The sequence below is a fragment of the Amblyomma maculatum genome, chromosome 1 (assembly GCF_055883805.1).
Source record: "Amblyomma maculatum isolate TAMU_Amacu chromosome 1, ASM5588380v1, whole genome shotgun sequence".
In the NCBI taxonomy this organism is placed as follows: Eukaryota; Metazoa; Arthropoda; class Arachnida; order Ixodida; family Ixodidae; genus Amblyomma; species Amblyomma maculatum.
In genome coordinates, this window is record NC_139344.1 from 100,996,186 (window position 1) to 101,019,240 (window position 23,055).

The following is a 23,055-nucleotide window of genomic DNA, read 5'->3' on the forward strand; positions in this document are numbered from 1 at the left end:
GTCGGACGAAGTATTCCTCCGAGGCGTCTGAGTGGACGGCTGCTTACAATGTCACTTATAAAAAAAAGGCATGTTTAAATATTTGCTTGGCCTAAAACAAAACTATTGTCCAAACTGATTGAAAGCACATTATCGTTAAAATTATCAGAATTTAGAAATACGGCTTCACAAAAACAGGAGGAAATTTCAGTACCGAATGACATGACTAAATTCAATACAAAGGGCCGCATTTTGTAAGACTTTGTTTTCCTTTTTTTTTTTTTTTTTTTTCTGGCGAGGGGAGGGGGGGGCCCTTCAGCGGAGATTAAGTACGGTTTTGATAACGGAGCCGCCGGCGAGTAGCACATTGTTTGCCGGCTGTCAGTCTTGATCCATCGCTGCTCCTGCCAATGATAAAAAAAGAAAAGAGGAAAGAATTGGGAAGAGCAAAAATTTATTGTCATTGAGGAGGGGATCGCTGGGTGGAGTCCCTCGTCCAAGCTGTCGGAAACGTCTGAGCTCGGCCCACGAGAGTCCGTTGGTCCTCAAGGTCCGTTTTGGACAGGGCAGCCTTAGGGCACTGTGCAGGAATAAGTCGCGGCGCGAACAGTTTCTTAGTGACCCGTGCGCCCGGCCGTTTAGCGGAGACGCGGCAGATCTGCTGTGCGTGGGGCGCATTCGCCGTTCGTTCTTTCGATTCGCTGCATTTTATGGTCACAAATGAATTGCTAGGTTGCAGTCCCTGGATTGCTGCTGTTGCACACGTTTTCACTGGCCTAATAAAATATTTTTCCCGTCACCGAATAAGCTTTACGAAGCGAAGCGAGCAGTGAGCTGGCAACCATGCCCGAGTTTGTCGCGTCCAGATTTACCGCGAAGCATTTTTTCCGAAAGAGGCCACACTACCTGCACCTGCATTAGCATCCTTTCTCAACCCGCAAAAAAAAAAAAAAAAAATGTTTAAAGAATTTGGGCAACTCATAGGCGTCAGCGGTATCTGCATGGTGCCAATTACCATGCCTGATAAATCGAATGCCCGTCTACTGGGACCGCCGTGCGCGCCCAGTGGGCCGCGCGCTCGTGGATGCAGTTGTTCATTGCATAATTTTTATTTAAGCTGTCCTGGTGGTCTATATTTCCTTGTCTACTATAGCTTGCATAAGCACCACTACCACGCAGGGATTGGACTGGTGCAATGAGGAAGTAACGCATATTGCGGGAATATACAAAAAGAAGTAATCAACGAGAATGGAGCGTTTTAATTGCGCATTAACTATTTCGCGAATTTGCTTGGCAACTTTTTTTTTTTTACTTGCTTGCTTGCTTTCGTTATTTTTTCCTCCCTCTCAGCTCGTTCCTTTTTTCCCGTCCACACCCTTTCCTTCCACGCTTATGCCGCTACCTTCCTTCTCCTTTTGGGCGGTTTCCTTTGTCCGTCCTCCTGACTGGCGAAAGGGCGGAGAAAGAATGTGAGAGTAACGAACTGTTACAAAAATAAATTGAAATAAGCTGAAATGAAACTTAATTTCATGAAGACATTTCACGCAACATAGGAAACACGGGAAGCTGCCGAAAGCCTTGACAACCTACATCGGACGATTGGCCGATGTCTGACCCACTTTAATCATTTCCCCAAGTATTCGCTAAAACTTTCAGCTTTGTAGACGAGCGCCTTGGCTTCCTGGAATGTAATGCAAACCAAACGAAAATATCTAAAAAAACAAAAACAAAAAAACTTCCCTATCTGACGTCGAAGTACCAAGTGTCCGCTTCGCCCTCCACTGTAGATGTGATTCATAAAGCCCCTGTCTGCCATTCCATACGCAGTATTCATTTAGCTGTGTTAATGACATTTCGATCTCTACCGAGCTGTTGAACCTCGAATGATGAGCTGTTTATCATGCCGTACTGCTCAATCGAGGCTACAGTAAAAAAAAAAAAAAAAAAAAAAAAAAAAAAAAAGTAAAAACAGCAAAAAACAAAATAACAGTATCTTTTTTTCTACTAATTTGTGGACACTCTGCTCAGATCTTGCATTCATTACACGCCATCCTGCTCCAAGCAAGTGGTCGAGCGGCTGGCTGCCACCTGCTACCCTCCCCTATCAAAACTTGTAATTTTGTGGCAGAGGACTTGAAAGTACCGTTAAAGAGGCAAATAAGGATCTTTAAAAAAACAAAAAACGAAAGAAAACTAGAATTCAAGTCGGGATTTGAAGTAGGACGTTCTTTCAACGAAAGATAAAATTAGACTTGCGACAATTCTGACAAGTGAGAGAGAAGAAGACATGCATGTGTATTAGAAACTGTAGATCGCTTGTTGTGCCGTGCTGTAAGCGCGTTTCCATTTTCATAGTTTTGTCCCTGTATCAGCGACCGCGTGCCACCTGCCATGCTTTCTTTTATCGTCGAGAAAAATGGCAACCGCCTCACCAGAAAACTGCTAACGCTCTTCAAAAGCCGTCTGCTTTTCAGGCCCCGGTAATCGCGTTCTCGAGTTTTCAGGCTTGTCGCTCTCTTTGTTTGTTTGTTTTTTTTTTTTTTTTGGCTGGGGGGGGGGGGATATTTTTTCTCTTCTTCGACTTCAGCTTCATTCATTCCTATTCTTCTCCCATACTCGTTCCATCCTTCTCGGCTGCTCAATTCCTCGCAGCTTTCTTTCCTTTCTTTTTTCTTTTCAGCCACCCCCGCTTGGTTGGCCATTATGAAGCTGTGCCACACTTGGAAGGCACAATGTTCCCCACAAATGCTTTTTTTTTTGTATTTGTCTACATTTTTAGAGTCTTTATAGATAATAGACAGGACATAGATAATAGCAACGTCATTGACATTTCTAAATCTCTAAGCGATAGTGATAAACAGATTCTAAGGCGAGGCCTGACATTCTGTCCAACGAATAACAGCTTTAATGAATATGAACTTGACCGATATATAACTGAATTCGCGAGAATGCGTATTAAGGAATTCTTCACTGAATATCCAAATAATGTACCGGAAGCCTCTAACCTACTCAGAGCCCCCAGCACATGGTTTCCTGATGCAGAGCGCAGCCTCGAACTGGACCTATACATTAGATCTGTCTCAAAAGAAATTATTGAAAAAACAAAGCTAGCTCGAAAGCCCAAAAATCTCTCTATAACTGCAAGAGCAACTCTTGACAACCTAGCTTCTAGAACTGACTTAGTTATCAAGCCTGCAGACAAAGGTGGTAGCATAGTGATTCTCCTTGTTGAAAATTACAAAAAAAAGAGACATATAGACAGCTTAACAACTCTTGCCACTATGAAAAGGTAAATACCGATCCGACAGAACAGTTCAGTGAAGTCATCCTGAATAAAATAAGAGATCTATTCGCCAGGGAACTAATTACGGCTGGTCCTTTCCCGTGGGTAAAGCAGACAGAATACTGAATGTGCATCGCTGATTGCATTCCTAAGCGCTGCGCCCAAAAACGCGAATTTATGGTTGCCTTAACTTCCCACGTTGATCTTCACAAATACGTTTAGGGTTCGATGAACCTAAGAGTTAGTGATAAATAACCGCAGATGAAAAGTGATGAAACGCTAGGCGTGTCGGTTAAGCGATAATGCAACAACAGAAATGACGGCCGGGCACCCCAAAATGTAAGCTTGGGCAAGTTAGTGAGACATGTTAGGTCTAACTCTGTTTAAGATGACTTTCTTGTTGTGCAGCTCTTTTGTGCACATTTAGTACGGAAACGCCACACGCCGTTTATACAAGTACGGATTTAATATATACGAAGGTTCCGAAAAGGAAAAATTAAGCAACTAAGCTGCGCTAACGGTGGCCTTTTATCCGCTAGCCACTTTTTCCCTCGGGGACCAAAATAAAGTTTGGACCCGATTTTATTAGCGAAAGCACCACTTACGCGTTACGTGGACGTGATTGCCGCAAAATGCTAATTGCGGTGGACGAACATTGTTTGAAAATATAATAACACTGACTGCGTCGACTCGAGGCTCAGGCTGCTTTGTATGAGCGTTTCGCAAACCGTCGTGCAATGCATTCAACACTAAAGTACAAAAGCTTGCAAGTCGCGCACACTGATCAGTGTTGGGAAAGCGGCGGAAATTTTTTTCTGGTTTCAGTGAGAACTGCCCAATGTGGGCGTAAGCGACGGTGGCTACTTAACTGTCTCTAAAACTTTAGTGCAAAACGAGCTACTTTAAAAGTTCTGGCTGTTGTACCAAAGAAAAATTTCAGTCACTTTTCAGCCACATTCGGGAGATCAAAATCTGGGGCTCGATTCGTTGTTTAAACAAGCATACGCGAGAGGCACACAGGAAACAAGGATATGCAATACAGACGCATAGAAATACAGAAATCGGAGCTTAACCGCGAACTGCTTTACATTCAGGTCTATGCTCGAAACAAATATTGTAACTAGGTGTATATAATTCAGCACCAGTGAGCATGTTTCTCGCTTTTCAATTACAAACGAACCAATGTGCAGTTTGGCACAAGTGTCCATCCTTTTTTTGCCCACTGCAGAAGTAATTTTACTTGCTTCTTAATTTTTACTTTCACACGTTTGAGACCCGCCAAGTGCGTTTGCCTACTGAATCCAAGGATGCGGGACCGCATCCCGGCCGCGGCGGAAGCGAAAGCGCTTTTGTGCTGTGCGATGTGAGTGCACGTAAAGAACCCCAGGTGGTCGAAATTTCCGGAGCCCTCCACTACAGCGTCTCTCATAGCCTGAGTCGCTTTGGGACGCTAAACCTCTATAAAGCAACAATTTACGCACGGTTGAAGCACCGATGATATAAACTCCTGAAGTAATTTAAGTTGAATGTTCTAACAAGGCCTCGAAGTCTGGGCCCAGAAGACACTTGACAAGTCACCAAGACGCACGATATCACTTTAAACGCCCTAAGTGGTTAACCTTTTATTCAGAGCATACAGAGCATTCATCTCGGATTTTTTCCCTTTCACTCTAATTCGACAAGTTAAGCTTTCAGTCAAGTCGATATGCGGAAAGCTACCGCCAAACTTCGCTGCATGCGTTATGCTCATCATATAGGTATATGATATATGTAGAGATTTTATGAGATGCAGTGACTCGTTTCATTCGACCAGACCTCCATGCATCGCTGGCAAGGGGCATGCAACATTTGCTGCAAAATTTATCTGATAAGCTTCAGCAAGCTGCAACGATGCGGTACTGAAAAGATACGGTTTCCTGCAGTTAATTTTTAGCTTCTTTTTTTTCTTTTTCAAAAAGCACGTCTTTACAACCGAAACCAATCCTTTTATCAGGTGATTAACTTTCCAGCGATAGTATGGTCTGATATGGCAGTAATGATATCGAAGAATAACGCTGAAAGCGCATTCTTAAGTTTGCCTTATCGCAGCTAACCTCCACCCCTACAAGGATAATCGGTCCTCCGATCTCATTGATCTCTTTTTCGCCACACATCCTGATATCCTTTCTGCATTAACTTTCTTACTCGGGCTTAGTGGTAATGCCGTGTTTCACGCTTCTTATTAGTCAAAAATTACATATCCGAGAAAAGCAAAAAAGAAAATAACTCTCTACGATAGAGGTAATTATACCGCGTTCAATGAACACTTAGCCCAATTTAGTGTCTCCTTTCTTGATACCTTTTGTTCTCGTTCAGTTTAAGATAACTGGCTGAAATTAAAACCTGAAATGCAACCACTAATCAAAGCTCATATCCCCACCTAACTGAACGGCCGTCCTCGCCCTGGTTCAATAACAAACTAAATCGACTCAACAATAATAATAATAAAAAAAACGGCTTTATCGCGTTGCGAAACAAACTAACCTGTCATATGCACGGGAAAAGTAGCGCTGCATAGACAGAATGTTCCAGTCTCAAGCTGCCAAAACTAAGAGGTCATTCTATTCAACCTCACATCCTAATATGCTGCGTAATTACCCCCCGTCAATTTTGGAAGGTTGTTAATCCATGCCCCAAGAAATCGATAACGATACTGGAAAATAACGACGCCCCACTCCCTGACACCGAAGTTGCCGCTGCACTTAATGCAGCATTTGTTCAGTTTTTACCGAAGAACCGGATGATAAACTTCCCTGTTTTCCTAACTTTCATTATCCTGTGATACTTGCTATAAAGTTCGAACCTCATTGCATTTGCGAATTAATTGAAGCCTTGAAACTTACATCTGCTGGAATTGACGACATCAATGCAAAATTACTTAAAAACACCAAAGAAATTACCAGTGTCCTTTTGTCGCACATCTTTGAACAGTCCTTGTCGTCTGGAGTAGCGCCTTTGGATTGGAAAACAGGCAAGGTCATTTCAGTCGCCAAAAAGGATATTCGACATGTCGCCTTGACTACCGCCTGATTTCTATTACGTGTTGTGTTGTGTTTTATGGCACATAGGCAACTAAGGCCATCATGCGCCAAAAGCAAGTTTAAAAATCTGGGCTATGTTAAAGGGCTTTAAAAAGTTATAACTTATTTAGATACTTTGCTTCTTTTAGGAACGAGAATATGCAGGAAATGTCAATGAGTGACCTTTCTCCTAAAAGTAAGCTTGGGTGGAATGGTATATGCTCATTGTAAAATTGTGGGAAGTGCTTCTGTCGTAGGTCTTCAAGTCTTGTACAACTGATTAGGATACGGTTGATTGTGAGCACTTCTCCACATTCTTCATAAGTAGGCTGATCGTGTTTCGTTAGTAAAAAGTTATGTGTACGGTGTGTGTGACCGATACGAAGACGACATAGAACCACTTCAATGAAACGCTCTTGGTGGCTACATGTTTTCCATTCCTCTACCACGGGCTTCAGTACGTGTAACTTACTGTTGATTTCTTTGTCCCATGAATCCTGCCATTTCTCTTTCAATTTTCTATGAGGTACATTTACTCGTTCTATTTTTGCATTCTGGGCGGCTGCAGCACATGCATCAGCTCTTTCATTTCCATTTATGCCTACGTGACTTGGCACCCAGCAGAATTTAATTTCGTGTCCCCGTGTTTTAGCTGTTTTTATGAAATGTATTATATTTCCTAATAAGGGTTGTGTTGCATTTCTGGCGTGTAGTGCTGTGATCACACTAAGTGAGTCTGTGTAGATTATACTTTTTTCGATGTTGCACTTTACTACCTTTTCCGCAGCTAAGGAGATGGCAGAACATTTCACACAGAGGTAGCCTAACTGTTTTTTGTTTTCAAGCTTTTCTTCTACTACACCACTACCAACACAAAAACTTGTTTTAGAACCGTCTGTATAAAATGCAGTGTGATTTTTGTATTTTTCCTCCAAGGCTAGGAACTCTTATATGATCAGGTGGTGTCTGCTTTTTACCAAACTGTGTTAGTGAGAGGACGCATACAGAAGGGAAGCTGTACCAAGGGGAAATTTGTTCGGGACTATGGACAACGTTTGGAAGTGCATCAATTATGTTTAGTTCCTGGCATGTCAGTTCATAACGAAGAATTAGGGGTCTTATTGCTTTCGGTTTATTGTTAAAAAGTGTTCTAGGTGGGCACTTTGAGACTATACAGTGACAGAGGTATTTTGGGATGGACCTTATTTTTAGCACGTAAGCACAAGTAAGCATTGTTCTTCTGTCTGCGAGGGGTGGTTCATTTGTTTCTACATGGAGGCTATTTACAGGGGAATGCTCTGTATGCGCCAGTTGTAAGCCGCAGGCCAAGGTTTTGCACAGGATCTAGACATTTTAAGTAGGAGGGTCTCGCTGACCCATACACAACACATCCATAGTCCAGGGAAGAGAGCACTACTGAGTAATACACACGCATAAGACATGTTATGCCAGAGCCCCAGCGTTTGTGTGATAGCACTTTCAGTATGTTCAGGGATCGAGAAGCTTTCTTTTTGAGGTTGTTGATATGTGGCAGAAAAGTGAGTTTCTTGTCAAAAGTTACACCAAGAAATTCGTGCTTGTTTTTTATTGGCAGTATTGTTTCATTTAGGTGCAGGTTAGGGTCGGTTTATAACCTTCGCCGCAGAGAGAACAGCCACTGTTTTCTGTGGTGAAAACTGAAATCCATTTTGATCTGCCCATGTCGCAGGCTTGTTTATAGTAAGCTGCACTTGTCTTTCAAATATTGATACATTGGAGGATACGTATGCTATCTGTAGGTCGTCGACATATAATGAATATGTACATTACAGATTTCGAGATTATTTTATTTAAATAATTCATTTTTACCACAAATAGAGTTGTATTTAACATACAGCCTTGTGGCACCCCATTATCCTGCATAAAGGTCCTCGAAAAAAGTTGAGCCTAGACGCACTCGAAATGTACGATTCGAAAGGAAGTCTTTTAGACAGTTGATCATTCTACCGCGGACGCCCAAATCCGCTAGGTCGCGAATGATGCCGAACCTCCATATCATATCGTATGCCTTCTCCATATGGAAGAAGACGGCAAGACAGTGCTGCTTATGTATAAATGCTTCACGGACCGTGTTTTAAAGGCGGACTAAATGGTCCGTTGTAGAATGTGCTTTTTTGATACCACACTGGTGGATGTCTAGGAATTCCCGAGATTGAAGGACAAATGTTAGCCTAATATTTGAAGCACTTTCGAATTATTTTGCAAGGCAACTTGTAAGGGCTATAGGTCTATAATTGCCGGGGGCAGTGGGTGGCTTCCCTGGCTTCAGGAAAGGCACAATAAATGCTTTATTCCATGCCTCTTTCCAGATACCCATATCTTATCGAAAAAATTCACAAGGGCTTTTATCGCAGGTGTGGACAGATGAGCTAGCATTTCATTGTGTATTTCGTCCGGGGCAGGCGCCGTCTTTTTACCAGCAGCTAAAGCGGTATTTATTTCTTGTACTGTGAGTAAAGAGTTGTAAGCTTCATTTCCACTCCCACTTGTTGGAAGTCTGTTTTTCAGCTGAAGTTTTGTATTTTAAGAAGCATTTTGTGTAGTGTAATGAACTTGATACTGAAGAAAAGTGTTCGCCTAAAATATCTGCCTGTTCTTCTATGCTCGTTTGCGTACTAGGATCTGTAAAAAACGGAATTGTGAAAGGAGAGAAACTTCCGTCAAGTTTACGAACTTGCTCCCACATTTTTTTTTTTTTATGTGATTGCACTATTTATTGAATATATATATTTTTGCCAGGAAGACCTTTCGGCATTGCGGCGGACATAAAGTTCCCCATAACTGACTTTTCTTGACGCTTTCACGGCTAAGCCTTAACTGTGTCTAGAATATCTGGCTACGTATAAGTGCTTAACGCCAAAAGAAAACCTGGAACCAAGTCTGTTACAGAAAATGACAGAGGCCTCAGTGGTAGTGCTAATATTCCCGTCTCCTTTCCCCGCTGACATACGTCTTTAATTGGTTACATAGTTTTTTGACCGGTCGCCATAAGTTCGTTTTTGCTAATAACTCCACTTATCCTTTGTCTCCTGTGATTTAGGGTGTACTGCAAGGCTCCATCCTGGGTCCCCTTCTCTTCCTAATTTACATCAGTGACCTACCTAATGGTATATCGTTTGACATACGTCTATTCGCAGATGACTGTGTTATATATACTGACCCATTAACAATAATTCAGATGTCCTCATTCTACAACGCGACTTACAAGCAGTTGAAAAGTGGTGTAAAACGCGGTTAATACCCTTAAATGTTAGCAAAACCTCGCTTCTTTCCTTTCATCGCCGCCACTCATATGTATCCCCCCCCCCCCCCCCCCCCCCTTCTCCCGTATTCTTTTCGTAACTCTGTAATACCTTCTTTGCCATCTCATAGATATCTCGGACTTATTTTTATACACAATCTTTCATGGTCCTCCCACATAACGAATATAGCTAACGTAGCCAACCGTATACCCTTGGCTTTCTCCAACGAAATTTGAAATTTGTCTCCCCTTCAGTAAAGGCCATTGCCAAACTGGAACATGCATGCTCGGTTTGGGACTGTCACCAGACTTATCTTTTCAACACCCTTGGATCAATCCAAAACCGTGAAGACCGATTTATCTTTCATAATTATTCTTCCTATACCAGTGTAAGAGTCCTAAAATCCAGTGCAAGCCTTCCTAAACAAAAACTAAGACGTAAAATAGGTAGGCTCACTCTTTATCACAAGTTTTATCACGCTCCTATAATAACAACGTCATATCACATTCCCAGCGTCACTCATCTGGCAGCTGTCGTTCCAAGTCGGTATACCCTCTGCATGCGCGCATATTATCGCATCTTCATTCGTTTTTTCCACTTACAGTGAAGGACTGGAATGATCTCCCTGGGGAAGTTGTGCACCACTCCAATTCGATCAATTTCAAGACAGCTGTCAAAAATCTCTTTTTGTGAAGCCACCCACCCCTGATGTAAAACCCCTACACATGGTCATTTGAAGCACGAATAAGTAAAAAATGAATAGTATCTATGTAGCTCACTGAACTCCTTGACAAATTAGTTATCCGCAAGAGCGCAGTGGGCCTCAAATTGTACACGATGTGCTACAGACATCTGATTTCTGCTATTTTATTTTATTGTTTTATATGTCAATTGTATACAGCGATGTGTGCGTGATCGCTAGCAGTGAACCCACGAAAAGGACTCCGTGTCACGTAGGTGGGAACACTCAGTCAATAATATCGTGCACTTCACAAATCTCCTTAAAGAAGTAAAGTAAATGTAATTTGGCGCATGCAAACAAATAGAAACCAATGAATATTAAATTCTTAAGCGAGATTTGCCACTTACAATGACAATATATTTACCTTTCTTTCTCCTTCTCTCCTCACTAAAAACTAATGCTTAAATATTTCCCAGCATCTGTTTTGTAACGCAATATACTGCGTCCACCTCTCTTTTGTACGAATTCCGCACGTCCTCTGCAGGGATTTAGATTTATGTTTTACGTTACATGGCATTGTTTTATATATATATATATATATATATATATATATATATATATATATATATATATATATATATATTTCATTTTGACAGTAACACCATGACCGGTACCTGAACTCTAGAAGAACCCCCCCCCCCCCCCCCCCCCCCCCCCCCCCCCCCCCCCCCCCCCCCCCAAATAAACCGTCAAACTGATTTGATGCTGCTCTTCGCGTGAAGCCGACATGAGTGGTCCCTTACGATGATCCGTCTCTTACAAAATCTTAACTGATCGTGTTTGTTGCGCATAATGACGCTGTAAAACGATGCGCTAGTCTAGAAGAACAAAGAAGCACACCTCATCTGCACCACTCCAAATCCCTTCCATATCGTTCTTAATAGTTTTCTGGGCAGCAGTAAGATTAGGCAGAGCTTTCCCCGACATCCTATCATTGGCAGTCTCTGAGAACGCTGCTCGTCCTTTAGAAATAAGCGCTCCGCTGTTAAAGAAGAAAGTTTGGTCTTCCGGCCAATCAATTTTACCACTTTCATACGACCCAGCCCCGTTACCTTAACTTCCAGTTTTTTCAACACGCAAAACGAAACACCCCTAGTAAATAGATACTGCCAAATGGAATGAAAAAATAAAGCCCGGCAAACTGGTCTACAGTCCATGTGTTGTGTTGGATTTTATGACGCATAAGCAACTAAGGCTATCATACGCCAAATCCGAGGTGTGTTCGACGACGGATTCAGTGAAAAGATTCGGCTAAAGCCGTCGTGGTCGCAAACTTCGGCTGCATAGCCGCCGACGCCGCCACTTCTCACTGTTGTACGGACTTTGTTCCAATGTCTGCCTTCGCCGAAGAAGCCGTAGCCTAGTGTGCGTGTGTGTGCGTGTGTGTGCGCGCGTGTGTGTGCGCGTGTGTGTGTGCGCGTGTGCGTGCGCGCGTGTGCGTGCGTGCGTGTGCGTGCGCGCGTGTGCGTGCGTGCGCGCGTGTGCGTGTGTGTGCCTGCTCATTTGAAGTCCCGATCTTCAGCGCTGCCAGCGCATTGGGACAACTTCCTGGCAATTCCGGATCCGGAGTATCCATAACTCGGAGACTAATTCTACGGACCACAGTTATGCGAAGGCCCAGGGTCTAGCTGCTCCGTATAAGTCCTCAGCGTCATAAGAAAACCTGGAACATTGAGGAGCTGGAACCAAGTCTGTTACAGAAAATGACAGAGGCCTCAGTGGTAGTGCTAATATTCCCATCTCTCCTCCTCTCCTCCCCCCCCCCCTTCACCAACATACACACAGCCACTCGAAAGCGGCTCTCAGGCCTAAATGCAGCTTGTCATACGATCGTGTGACATCCAAATTTACAAATTTGGCGAGGATTGCTCGAGATCGAGAAATGCAAAAAGTAATCGAGCAAACTGAATTTATTTGATAGCTAATAAGTCCGCCAGGTTTCTTTGCGGGCGTTTGCAAGCATAGACTACTGCAAAATGGTGCAAAGACAGGTCACCAACGCGGAACGAGTACCCAATGCTCGCACCTGTCGTTCTCCGGTCCCAGGTACAAACTGCATGCTTTCCGCTGTCGAACAAGTACTAACGTGTCTACTTACGCACTCTTCATCAGTCTGCAAGAAAAAGTGCAAAGCCGCTCTCGCTGCTAATTGCCAGGCCAACAAGAGCTTTTCCTGTTCCCAACTGAAGAACCAAGGCTGAATCGCCTGAAAGAGGTCAACGCCCCCCTTTTACGGCCTTTCTAGCTGTTGGCACGCAGTGAGCGGAAGCAGCCGTATCTAAATCTTTTAACACCTCGCTGGCGAAAAACCTCCGAGGCTCTTGCCATCAACTGTCTGCGGCTCCATCGATGAAGAAGGAGCAGAAGGTGGGATAGGACGCCTCCCGAATGACGTTTCTATTCACAAAATGATGATGCTTGCGCACACGTTAAGCAAAAACGGCACCCCTGCTGTGGCCTATCCACGTTTGCGCCGCGTCAACTCTTATGCAGAGCAGTTGCCACTTGACGAGACTCCGTCACGCAGGCGAAGACGCCTCAAGATCTGAAAGACCCGTCTTCAAACAATGCTGCTTGAGTATATGTAAGCGACCGTTAGGTCTTCCAGTGAACGTTCTGAACCCGGAACACCGAACGGATGTCGTGCTCAACGACGGATTCGCTACTTCTCAGCTCTATCCGCTTCCTCTACAGAAATGACAGCCTCAGTGGAACATGACCTGCGCCTGTAACAATTAGGCAATAAACCTCTCATAGAGGCGTTGAAGGATGAAATTATCTGCTTTCGATCTCGGCAGACTCGGGCGCACGTCTTCCGAAACTCAAGGAGAAGATAAAGCCTAACCTATCCGAAACATGTCCAAACTTTACCGTTCGAACGGGAGGGAGCAGAACATAAATTGTTCGACTATTACGAGACTCGGTGACATGAAACCTGAGCCCAGCTGGTGGTGTATTTGAACCACAAGCGAGCGCATGCGGAACACGCAGTGTCGAATGACGGCGCGGCAATCCGGCCTCTGTGGGTGACGCGTCTCTGCTTGGCGGGAGCGTTTCGCATCAGCCAGCCACCATTGCAGAGAGGAGTAAGACAGATTTCGCCTCACGCTCTACCCTCTTCCCTCCCTTTTTACTCCTCGTGCTGTCATCGCTATCACCGCATTTTCATTCTTCGACGTGCTCCGCGTTTGCGCTCTTTCATCATCAACTGCACTCGTTCACTCTACCGGTTGCGATGCCAATGCGATGTCGTCGCAGCTCATCCCCCGAACAAACGAGCTGCGATAGGGGACAGTTACGTGCTGAAATTAAGACAGCCTAGAATCCAGAAGTACGCTCAGCTTGCTTCTCCATCTCTGCCAATGCCAATGCCGCATGCGCTGAGACTCCTGTTGCGGGAATTTTCCACTTAAGATAGACGCAGGCGGTCTTGATTCTGGCTCCATTTCAACACGATACACGAAGATATGGACACGTTAGCACACAACCAAGCTCTGCTGCTAATTGACACCAAGTCCGCCTCTCTGCTCGATCATATGTCACGTTATCAGCGCACCTGCCGACTCAGTCATGTTACGTAGACTCGTGACGTCACAGACCACGAATACCAATTAGTGCTCGTCCATGCAATGTACCATAGCGACGTCTAGCAAGATGCGCCGAATTTTTTGCTCCAACTAGGCTTCTACGTTATCGCATAAAAAAGGTACTACACTTACAGCTGAGAATGGAATTCAAACCGCCTGCGACGTGAATAGATTAGCTCCGCTTCTCGCTGCATTATGACGTGTTCCTACCGGCGATCCAGAGCAGCTCTAAAAATGGAAAAGTAGCAAGGTATCAGCCGCTTTGGATATGAGAGATCTGGATCCAAATCGCCCAAAGCAACATGACCTTCGGTTCCGTGGAGCAAGAAAATCTTATCCGGATCGTCGAAAGCGATGCGCAATGCTCGGAAAACAATGGAGTCCCTGCGCCGCATATGCTTACGAAAACCACTACGAGGAAATTTTGTTTTGAGGTAAGGTAAGGAAATGCGGACTAAATTGGTTTATTGTTTGGTTAGTATAACGTGCCAAAGCGAATCAGACTATGAGAGACGCCCTAGTGGAGGGCTCCGGGAGTTTCGACCACCTGGGGTTCTTTAACGTGCACTGACATCGCACAGTGCACGAGCGCCTTGAATTTCGCCTTTATCCAAAAGCGGCCACCCCGACTTAGATGGAACCCACGTCATTGGGATCAGCAATCAAGTGCCGTAACCACTGAGCCACCGCGGCGGAGCGAAATTCGCGGTAAATGTCTAACTTGTTCTGTGTACCTCAAGCTCGTCATGAGGAATGGAATGAAGAAAGGAATAAAAAATAATGAAGGGAACGGTCAGATGCCATAGTGATGGATTCCGATGGACAGGCGAACGGTGGCGACAGGAGCGCGCGCTGCCCCGGCTGCGGAACTGCTTACGAGGGACAACGCCGACGGCGACGACGCCGCGAAACGCAAGGACGGGTGCCAAAGCGCTGCGCTTTAAAAAAAAAAATGAATTGGCTGCGTGAAATTTCTCGCTTGGGAAAAAGGGGACCGTCTGCCACCTCAGCAATTCAGCCTAAGGATCTGCTAAGCCTTTTTTTGCGGTGTATTTCACGCCTACATCTACTATCGACGAGATAGAGAATTTCTTTAGGTCAGCTTTTAGGTCGGGCCGTCTAATTTTATTGCGTTCTTTTTCCTCATTTCCATGCCTTCGCAGAAGAGATATATGGTGCTCTTTTTTAACGCGACTTACCAGTGGCCAAGGTCAGTAATGCTTTTGCTTCAGCTACTCTTCAAGGTTCCTAAGCACTCCAACAACGGAGAGGTGAGTGTAGTGAGAGTGCCGTAAAGTGAAGAGTAAATTTAAAGAAGCTAACGGTAGAGCTAACCGGAAGAAAAGCTAACAATAGAGAAACCAAATTTCGTCCAGAAATTCAAAAGATTAAAAGTATCGAGCTTCATCTGTATTCGCTACTGATGCAACTCAATCAAAATTGAGTTTTATTTTTTTTTGTGTGTGTATTCTACGTTTCTCTTTTTAGCCGTTTCTGAAATCAGATAACCCGCAGGATTGAAGAACGCGCCTGCTTGGATTGCAACTCCCGGAAAAATATCAAGCCGAAGAGTTTCTTCTTCGTTGCTGCGACCTCCAGTGAGTCACGTTTTTTTCCCAGAGCTGTCAGTAATGCGGTTCTAAAGCTTTCTGCGTGCGCTGAGCTCGATGTCGTTAGTGAGATGACAAAATTTGCCATCCCTCCAGGTATTTTGGCTGAGTAAAATAAAGGCGAAAAGAGCGCGAGCTCCAAAAAAAAAAAAAAAAAAAAAAGAGGCATGTTAAAAAAAAAGTAAGTTCAAGCCGGTTTTATTCGGCATCAAGTAGCGTGGGTTTTATAGAGGGCTACACTTGGTCTCAGCGAAAATTCTGAAAAGCGCCGCACTTACCCAGCTTTTTTTTTTTGTGTGTGTGAGAACTGACTGGCTGCTTAACGGGCTATTGAAACCTTCGTTTAGTCTCGAGGCTATCACGCTGGCGGAAATGCTCTGAAGAGACTCCCTTCATTCCAACACTCCTGGCAAAGTAAATAATTAAGCCTGAATGATTTAGTACAAGGGCATTCTGCTGTTTTACGAGAGCTTCGCAGAATCGTTCCAAATAGCCCGCTTTATTAAAAAAAAAAAAAAAAGGCCTTCGCGAAAAAGGAGAGTACATAAACCCCCAGACACAACAAACTGGAACAGCTTCACAAGTGCACCGCATATCATGCGCTCGATATAAAGATTGACGCACGGAGCGTATGCAATTTGCTCGTGCGCACAAACTTGCCGTACCTCCACGCAATAGCTGCACCTGACAAAATACAATAAAATCGTGTATCTTTCGTACATCCCAGGAAAGAAAGGCTTCAAGGCCTTCTTAATTTCTCAACAAAAGCGCAGGAAAAGGAGAGTGCACTGAAATACGCGGCCACTTGCGAGTGGTCGTCACCAGCGTGTCTTGATAAAACCTACCGTACGACACAAGTTCGCCATAGCATGGTGATTATGAGAAAAATGAGCACATCGTCGCGGTAACAGTTCACCGATTTATAGCATTACGGGGGCGCCCACGAAGTACCAACCAGTGAAAACGTGTCTTAGCGGCGACTGCTCACTACAGCACGCGTACCGGGCTAGCCTTTTCCTTCATCAGGTGCATAAAACTGCCACGTGCAGGTCGCGGGCTCGTCTCGTATTATATCGGCCTGCAGGTATTACACCACCCGGTCTGATCCCGGGCACTGGAATCAATCGGCATGCACCCTTTCGTCTGAGAGCGGTTGTGCGGATACACGAATCGTGCGCTGGGCATGGCTAAGCGAAGCATGTACAAGAAATATTTGTGCAAGTGGAAAATGCGGCGCTCGAATGCATGAACAATGAGAAACGAAATTAAGGGCAACTACGTCCCCAGAAGTCTCACTGACGCCCATCGCAGCCTAATACACGCAAAGCGTTATGCAGCCGACGCAGGAACAGTGGTTAGCGACCATCAGAAACGCGGCTCACACGGCACGTTTGTGTCATCAGTGAATTTAGAAACGCTTCGGAGAGCCAGCATGCATGCTCGCGATAAAGCAAACTTTGCGGGCTAACGCATAATCCGCGCGCAGCAAAAATAAACGAGAAATGAAAACACGGAGCGGCCCCCATAACGGCGCACTCTCGGCTCGACGCTTTGCCGAAGCTGATAGCCGCGACTTGAAGCGAGATTTTCAAGACTTTTTCGCGAGTTAAAATCCAACCGTGACTACCGCTACGCCCTCGCTGCTTTACCCGTGCGCTTCCAAAAGCAGTACTATTGTGTTTCATTAAGCTCCCGGCTTACGCAACGGCAGCCGGGGCTCATCACACGAAACCAAGACGCCGCCTCAATGGCAACGACCAAAAATATCCATGACCCGGTATAAATTACAGCTCGTTGGCGCGAAATCGCGCGCGCGCTTCTGCGAGCAACCACTTCCGTCAACTGAAGCGCGCACACGACCGAAGCTCGCGAAACGAAACAATGATTTTTTTACCGCGAGAAAAGCGTCGTAGCCCCGCAGTGCAGCGACAAACTGTAGGCCCACACAGCTATCCGCCGGTAGTTGAACGCAATCAAATACTGACGTAGCTTGCAACCCCCGTCTGAGAGAAACAGCCGCTTAAGCCTGGAGCCGAACGTTTCTCGGCGAAATGAACTGCAATATAATGAAATTTGAAGCTACATGGCCAGAGGTGCCCGGTTTTCGCAAATGAGAAAAGAATAGACTACAGTGGCTTCGAATTGACCATCTCGCTTCCAACCCATTGCACGCATCCTCAATGCCAGTGTATCGCGAACACTTAGGGTCATATACACGCAAAGAGATCGACTGAATGAAGTGCAGTGCCGACGTTTGCATCGTGCGCGTAAAAAGCACGGCGTAAAGCTCTCCACTCGCGAATATCCTCGAAATAAAACTGCGTTACTTTGATATGCAAAACATTATAACAACCCTCCAGATTTCAGTTGACGGCAGATAATGAATTCATCAGCAGGGCGTGGCATCTGGTGTTGCTGGTTACACAGCGACAATAAGCAAGAGCACTAGGCACAATATGCACTGCATTGCAATGCTCGAGCACTGTTATGCTCGAGCATAACAAGCAGCGATCCAGCGCGTTACGTAAAATGGCAACAAAGCTGTCTAGAAGCGCACCTATTATCCTCCAGTTCTTTTTGCACAGTTCGGGCCCGATCATGGCCATGGCATCCTGCACCGTGCAATACAGACAGCTTGCACCGGCGCTAGCGAAAGAAAAACGTGGTACGCGGCGAGCGCGCTTTTTAAGCACGAAGTGACCGCGTGAGACAAAAGACCGCGGCCGGTAGAATGACCAGCAGGGGCGCAACAACGCTTACCTGGGATCAAGCGCACAGTGGACGGGTCCGAGTCCTGATCGCCGATCGACGGTGACAGTGGCGTAGAGTTCTGACCGGCGAGCGAGTCAGGAGTTGTGACTTGCGTCACTTCGAACTTTCCGGTTGTCGTCGAGGCAGCTTCCATGTTGAACGCGAAGCGTCGACTGTGCACGCCGGCTTAACTTACCACGGGCATGGCGCCCGCCGGCCTGTCAGATCGCCCCGGAATCAGTCAGAACGCGCTGAGCACGCCGAGTCACGGGCACGCGCCCCAGAACGCACCGAAAACGACGAAACCAGCGGCTAGCGGCGACCAGCAGCCCTGTCGCAGTGCTCGCGCGATCTGCCCCACCGGCGCCCGAACCCCTGCTGCAATGCACCGCGCACGCGCGCCCGTGTTGCTCCGCGCGCGGCCTCCTCGCCTCGCGGTCTGTCCGCGTGGGAAAACGAGTCCGTTCATTCGCGGCGCTTTTTCAGCACGCTAATGCACGCTTCCGCCCGCGAACGTGTTTATACGTAAACTGGACGCCCATCAGGACTGCATAAGAAACTTTTTCCCAGCTCTACCGGGTCCCAAGAGTCGAGATGGACGCTTTTCTTTTTCCTTTTGGAACCTTCCAAATCAATGCTTGGGGCCCTTCGGAGCAGACGACGCTGCGCCGCCAGGCTCAGACCCGGGGCCCCGCCTCCGTTTTGTTCTCCTTCTCTTTGAACGGGAGAGGCGGGATACTCTCGCTCCTAGAGCGATGCCGAGGTTCACGTTTGGGGGCGCCACACTGAGTGCTCTTGAACTCAGCTGCTTTTTTTAGCTTGGCGAGAAGCAGACGACCCCCCCCCCCCCCCCCTCCCCCCTCTCTTTCCTCTGTTGCTTTTACTCGTTTTCGTTTGCGTTGGCGCAAGGTGGGGATGCTCCTTCTTTATTTTCTCTCCCTCATGCCGATAGAAACATTGGACAAAAGCTGGCGGTCATCGATGCATACGACGCCCAAGGCGACTTCAAGTATCGCGCAGTGAGCCCTCTGCAAACTCCGCAGCCACAAAATTCCTGCCTTCTAGGGCAGTATTGACCAGAGTGGCCTTAGCGCAGTGCTTCCATGCTCTCACATCTCTGTAGTCAGCAGAAAAGTGTTGGCCCGTACAACAATTCAGAATACGGGCGCACTCGCAGCAAAATGAGCCAACAACTATGGCACCCTCTTGTTGAGCGCAGGACATTGGTTCGATTCACGATTACGGTATCTGCATTTCAATGAAGGCAGAGTGCGAAAGCGTAAGTATACTTGGATGTCGGTGCACGTTCGAAGATATGAGATGCTTGGTGTCACTCATAACATGTTCCACTATGGTGCATCTTAAAGCCAATAAAGCTTCGGACACAAGGGTGTATATATATATATATATATATATATATATATATATATATATATATATATATATATATATATATATATATATATATATATATATATCCACGACTTTTATTGTTATTCCTTATTTATCACTAATTTCCCAGACAACAAATTAAGATAAAGGAAAATTGAAATAAGCAATCGCAGGTGCTTCCCAGCTGTTATGCTGGAACCTGGGAGTTGATGGAAATAGAAGCGAAAAGTCGGAAGATAGTGAAACCATATTAGCCTATTCTCGAACAAGAGACGAAGGGAGCAGAGCGAAAAACGCATGAGGAAGACATGTTTAGCGTAGTCTTTAGCAATCGGAGCTGATTAATTGAATCGGCGCGTGCATTTTTGTCACGGGTTGCTATTATAGAATACGGAGGGTCACCTGACAGGCGCAAGATTGTTTTATTTTCGTGCCTTTCAGAGTAAGCGCTGTGAAAACTAAACGTTTCGCTTTTTTTTTTTTTTTTTTTATTACGACAGCATGTCTCTTGGCGAAACGTAGTATCCTATATGCGATAAAAGCGTCGTATTACCGAAGGAAATCCAATACGGACCAGTGGCAGGAACACGTGATCCATTCTTCCGCATCCAGCGCTCGACCTGGAGGCAGTAAACATCGAAAATGGCTTTTCTGCCGGAAGGCTTGTAGTTTATGGTAAAGCAGACCCAGAGTTAGTTTCTAGGGAAACAGTGCAATGGCTCGAGGCCAAAGGGAGAAAGGATGAGACACAAGGATGTCTTTCATCCATTCTCCTCGTTTTCCACGCGCCGCTGTGCTTTTTAACTAGAAAACAAGGTCAACCCGATTCACCTACCACATCACTAAAGTATGCAGTGCCAAACTCACAGACAGAAGTGGAACAGAAGTGAGAGAAGTTGCCGAAACGTTTCGCTTTCGTTGTTTACGGCTAAACAACAAAAAAAAAAAAAAAAAAGTATTGGGTAGTTGAGCTTGCCATAATGAGGATGCGTGTCTAATGAGGGTCCTGAGGAAGACTCAGTACATTCGCTGCTGCTATAAAAGACGCTCAAACACAGAAATGCGCCTCTAATTCCTGTGATAAACAGTCCATGTTAATCAACCGCCCCAGCCGAAGACCTGCGTTCCATTGCGTGATAGCCTTCCTTGCTCTGTTTCGAGTGAAAATAGATATCATCGTCGGGCATGCCACCAACATGCAGACCTGCGTTTCCCACAAGAGATACAAGAAATGGACCCACAACAGTCAGAATACGTGCGCGTCAATCAGGTGATAGAAAAATGCTCGGAATATAACCAGCCCTTATACATAGCATTCATTGATTACGAAAAAGCATTTGACTCAGTTGAAACCTCGGCGGTGATGCAGGCATTGCGAAATCAGGGGGTAGACGAGCCGTACGTGAAAGTGCTGGAAGATATATATAGTGGCTGCACAGCAACCATAGTTCTACATAAAGAAAGCAACAAAATTCCCATAAAGAAAGGTGTTAGGCAAGGAGACACAATCTCCCCAGTACTATTCACAGCTTGTTTAGAGGAAGTATTCAGAGACTTGGAATGGGAGCAGTTAGGGATAAGGGTAGATGGAGAATACCTCAGTAATCTGCGATTTGCTGATGACATTGCCTTGCTAAGCAACTCGGGGGATGAACTGCAAATAATGATTGATGACCTAGACAGAAAAAGTAGAAAGGTAGGCTTGAAAATCAATATGCAGAAGACTAAGGTAATGTTCAACAGCCTCGGGAAGGAACATCAGTTTACATTAGGTAGCGAAATACTGGAAATAGTAGGCGAATATGTCTACTTAGGACAGATAGTAACCGCAGATCCGGACCATGAAAAGGAAATATCAAGAAGAATAAGATTGGGATGGAGCGCATTTGGCAAGCACTCGCAGATTATGACTAGCAGCTTACCGGTATCGCTCAAGAGGAAAGTATACAACAGTTGCATCTTGCCTGTACTCACCTATGGGGCTGAAACGTGGAGGCTAACCAAGAGAGTTCTACTTAAGTTGAGGACAACCCAGAGGGCTATGGAACGAAAAATGGTAGGGGTAACATTAAGAGATAGAAAGCGTGCAGAGTGGGTCAGAGAAATAACTCAAGTTACCGACATTCTGGTGGAAATTAAGAAGAAGAAATGGACATGGGCAGGACATGTAGTGCGAAGAGAGGATAACCGATGGTCGCTTAGGGTAACAGACTGGATTCCAAGGGAAGGAAAGCGTAGCAGGGGGAGGCAGAAAGTTAGGTGGGCGGATGAGATTAAGAAGTTCGCAGGGGTCAAGTGGATGCAGCTAGCACAGAACCGGGTTAAGTGGAGAAATATGGGAGAGGCCTTCGCCCTGCAGTGGGTATAATCAGGCTGATGATGATGATGATGATGATGATGATGATTGCGCTAAGCAAGCATCAGTCTCTGCACCTGCTCGCACTAGCTAACCTGCCGCCGGAGGCAGTGCCGGTACCAGCGATGCGCGAGTGATGTGCATTGCAGCAACTATTATTACCCAACATAAACGTGATGCATGTGGAAAGCGACGGCCGAAATTAGATGACGCACGAAAGTGACCTTATCAGCAGCAGGAGCGATAAAACGACCTTGACAAGTCAGCTGCGGAGGCATGTCCTGCTGCTTTATGTGCATTTTTTTTTTTTTATTCCTGTCAGCTTTGCAAGCATTTGCCGCACTTCTTCCTCCCGTGGCTTGAAACATGAAAGAAACTGTTTTGAACGTACCATGTGACGTATCGTAGCGCCCGAATCTCGACTGTCCATTCGCATGCAAGGACTTTCTGGCCTAATTTCGGGCGGGGGTCAGAGCAGTCTTGGATGTGGGTAAACACAATTTTAAAACCGGGCAAAGTCAGTTTAGGGCCAGGCCAAATCTGTTTAAGGGGAAAAGTCAAGGTCGTGTGGTCAGTTGGAAAGCGGGCGGATGGCCCACCCTTCCTTTACTATGAATACACTTTGTTTACGTTGATCGGACTTCGTCGTTTTTCCGAGCCTGGCAGACAGGCTCCACACAGAGATTTGATTTTTCAAAACCCTTTATGGAGAGCAGAATATATGTTTGGTTTAGTTGTGTGGGTTAACGTCCCAAAGAGACTTTAGGCTATGGGAGACGCCGTAGTGGAGGACTCCAGATAATTTCGACCACCTGAGGTTCTTTAACGTGCACCGGCATCGCACAGCACACAGGCGCCTATAGCTTTTCGACCGTATCGAAAAGCGGCCACCAGATATATATATATATATATATATATATATATATATATATATATATATATATATATATATATATATATATATAGCATACAGTTCGTATATATATAGTTCGTACAAGGTTCGTATACAGGTAAC

At 45.4% G+C, this 23,055-nt stretch overlaps 1 protein-coding gene across 2 annotated transcripts in view; it reads right to left on the reverse strand.

Moving 5' to 3' along the window:
- The window catches only part of kcc (solute carrier family 12 member kcc), a 353,291-nt gene that overhangs the window by 257,168 nt on the left and 73,068 nt on the right, over positions 1-23,055 (reverse strand). The window contains exon 1 of one of the 2 annotated variants that reach the window (XM_084588670.1): positions 18,302-18,650. The exons of the other annotated variant lie outside the window; for it this stretch is intronic. Within the exon in view, the coding sequence (XP_084444796.1) occupies positions 18,302-18,446 (145 nt within the window). The 5' untranslated portion in view covers positions 18,447-18,650. Of the gene's footprint in view, positions 1-18,301; positions 18,651-23,055 lie in introns of those variants that run through there. 2 annotated transcript variants of the gene reach the window in all.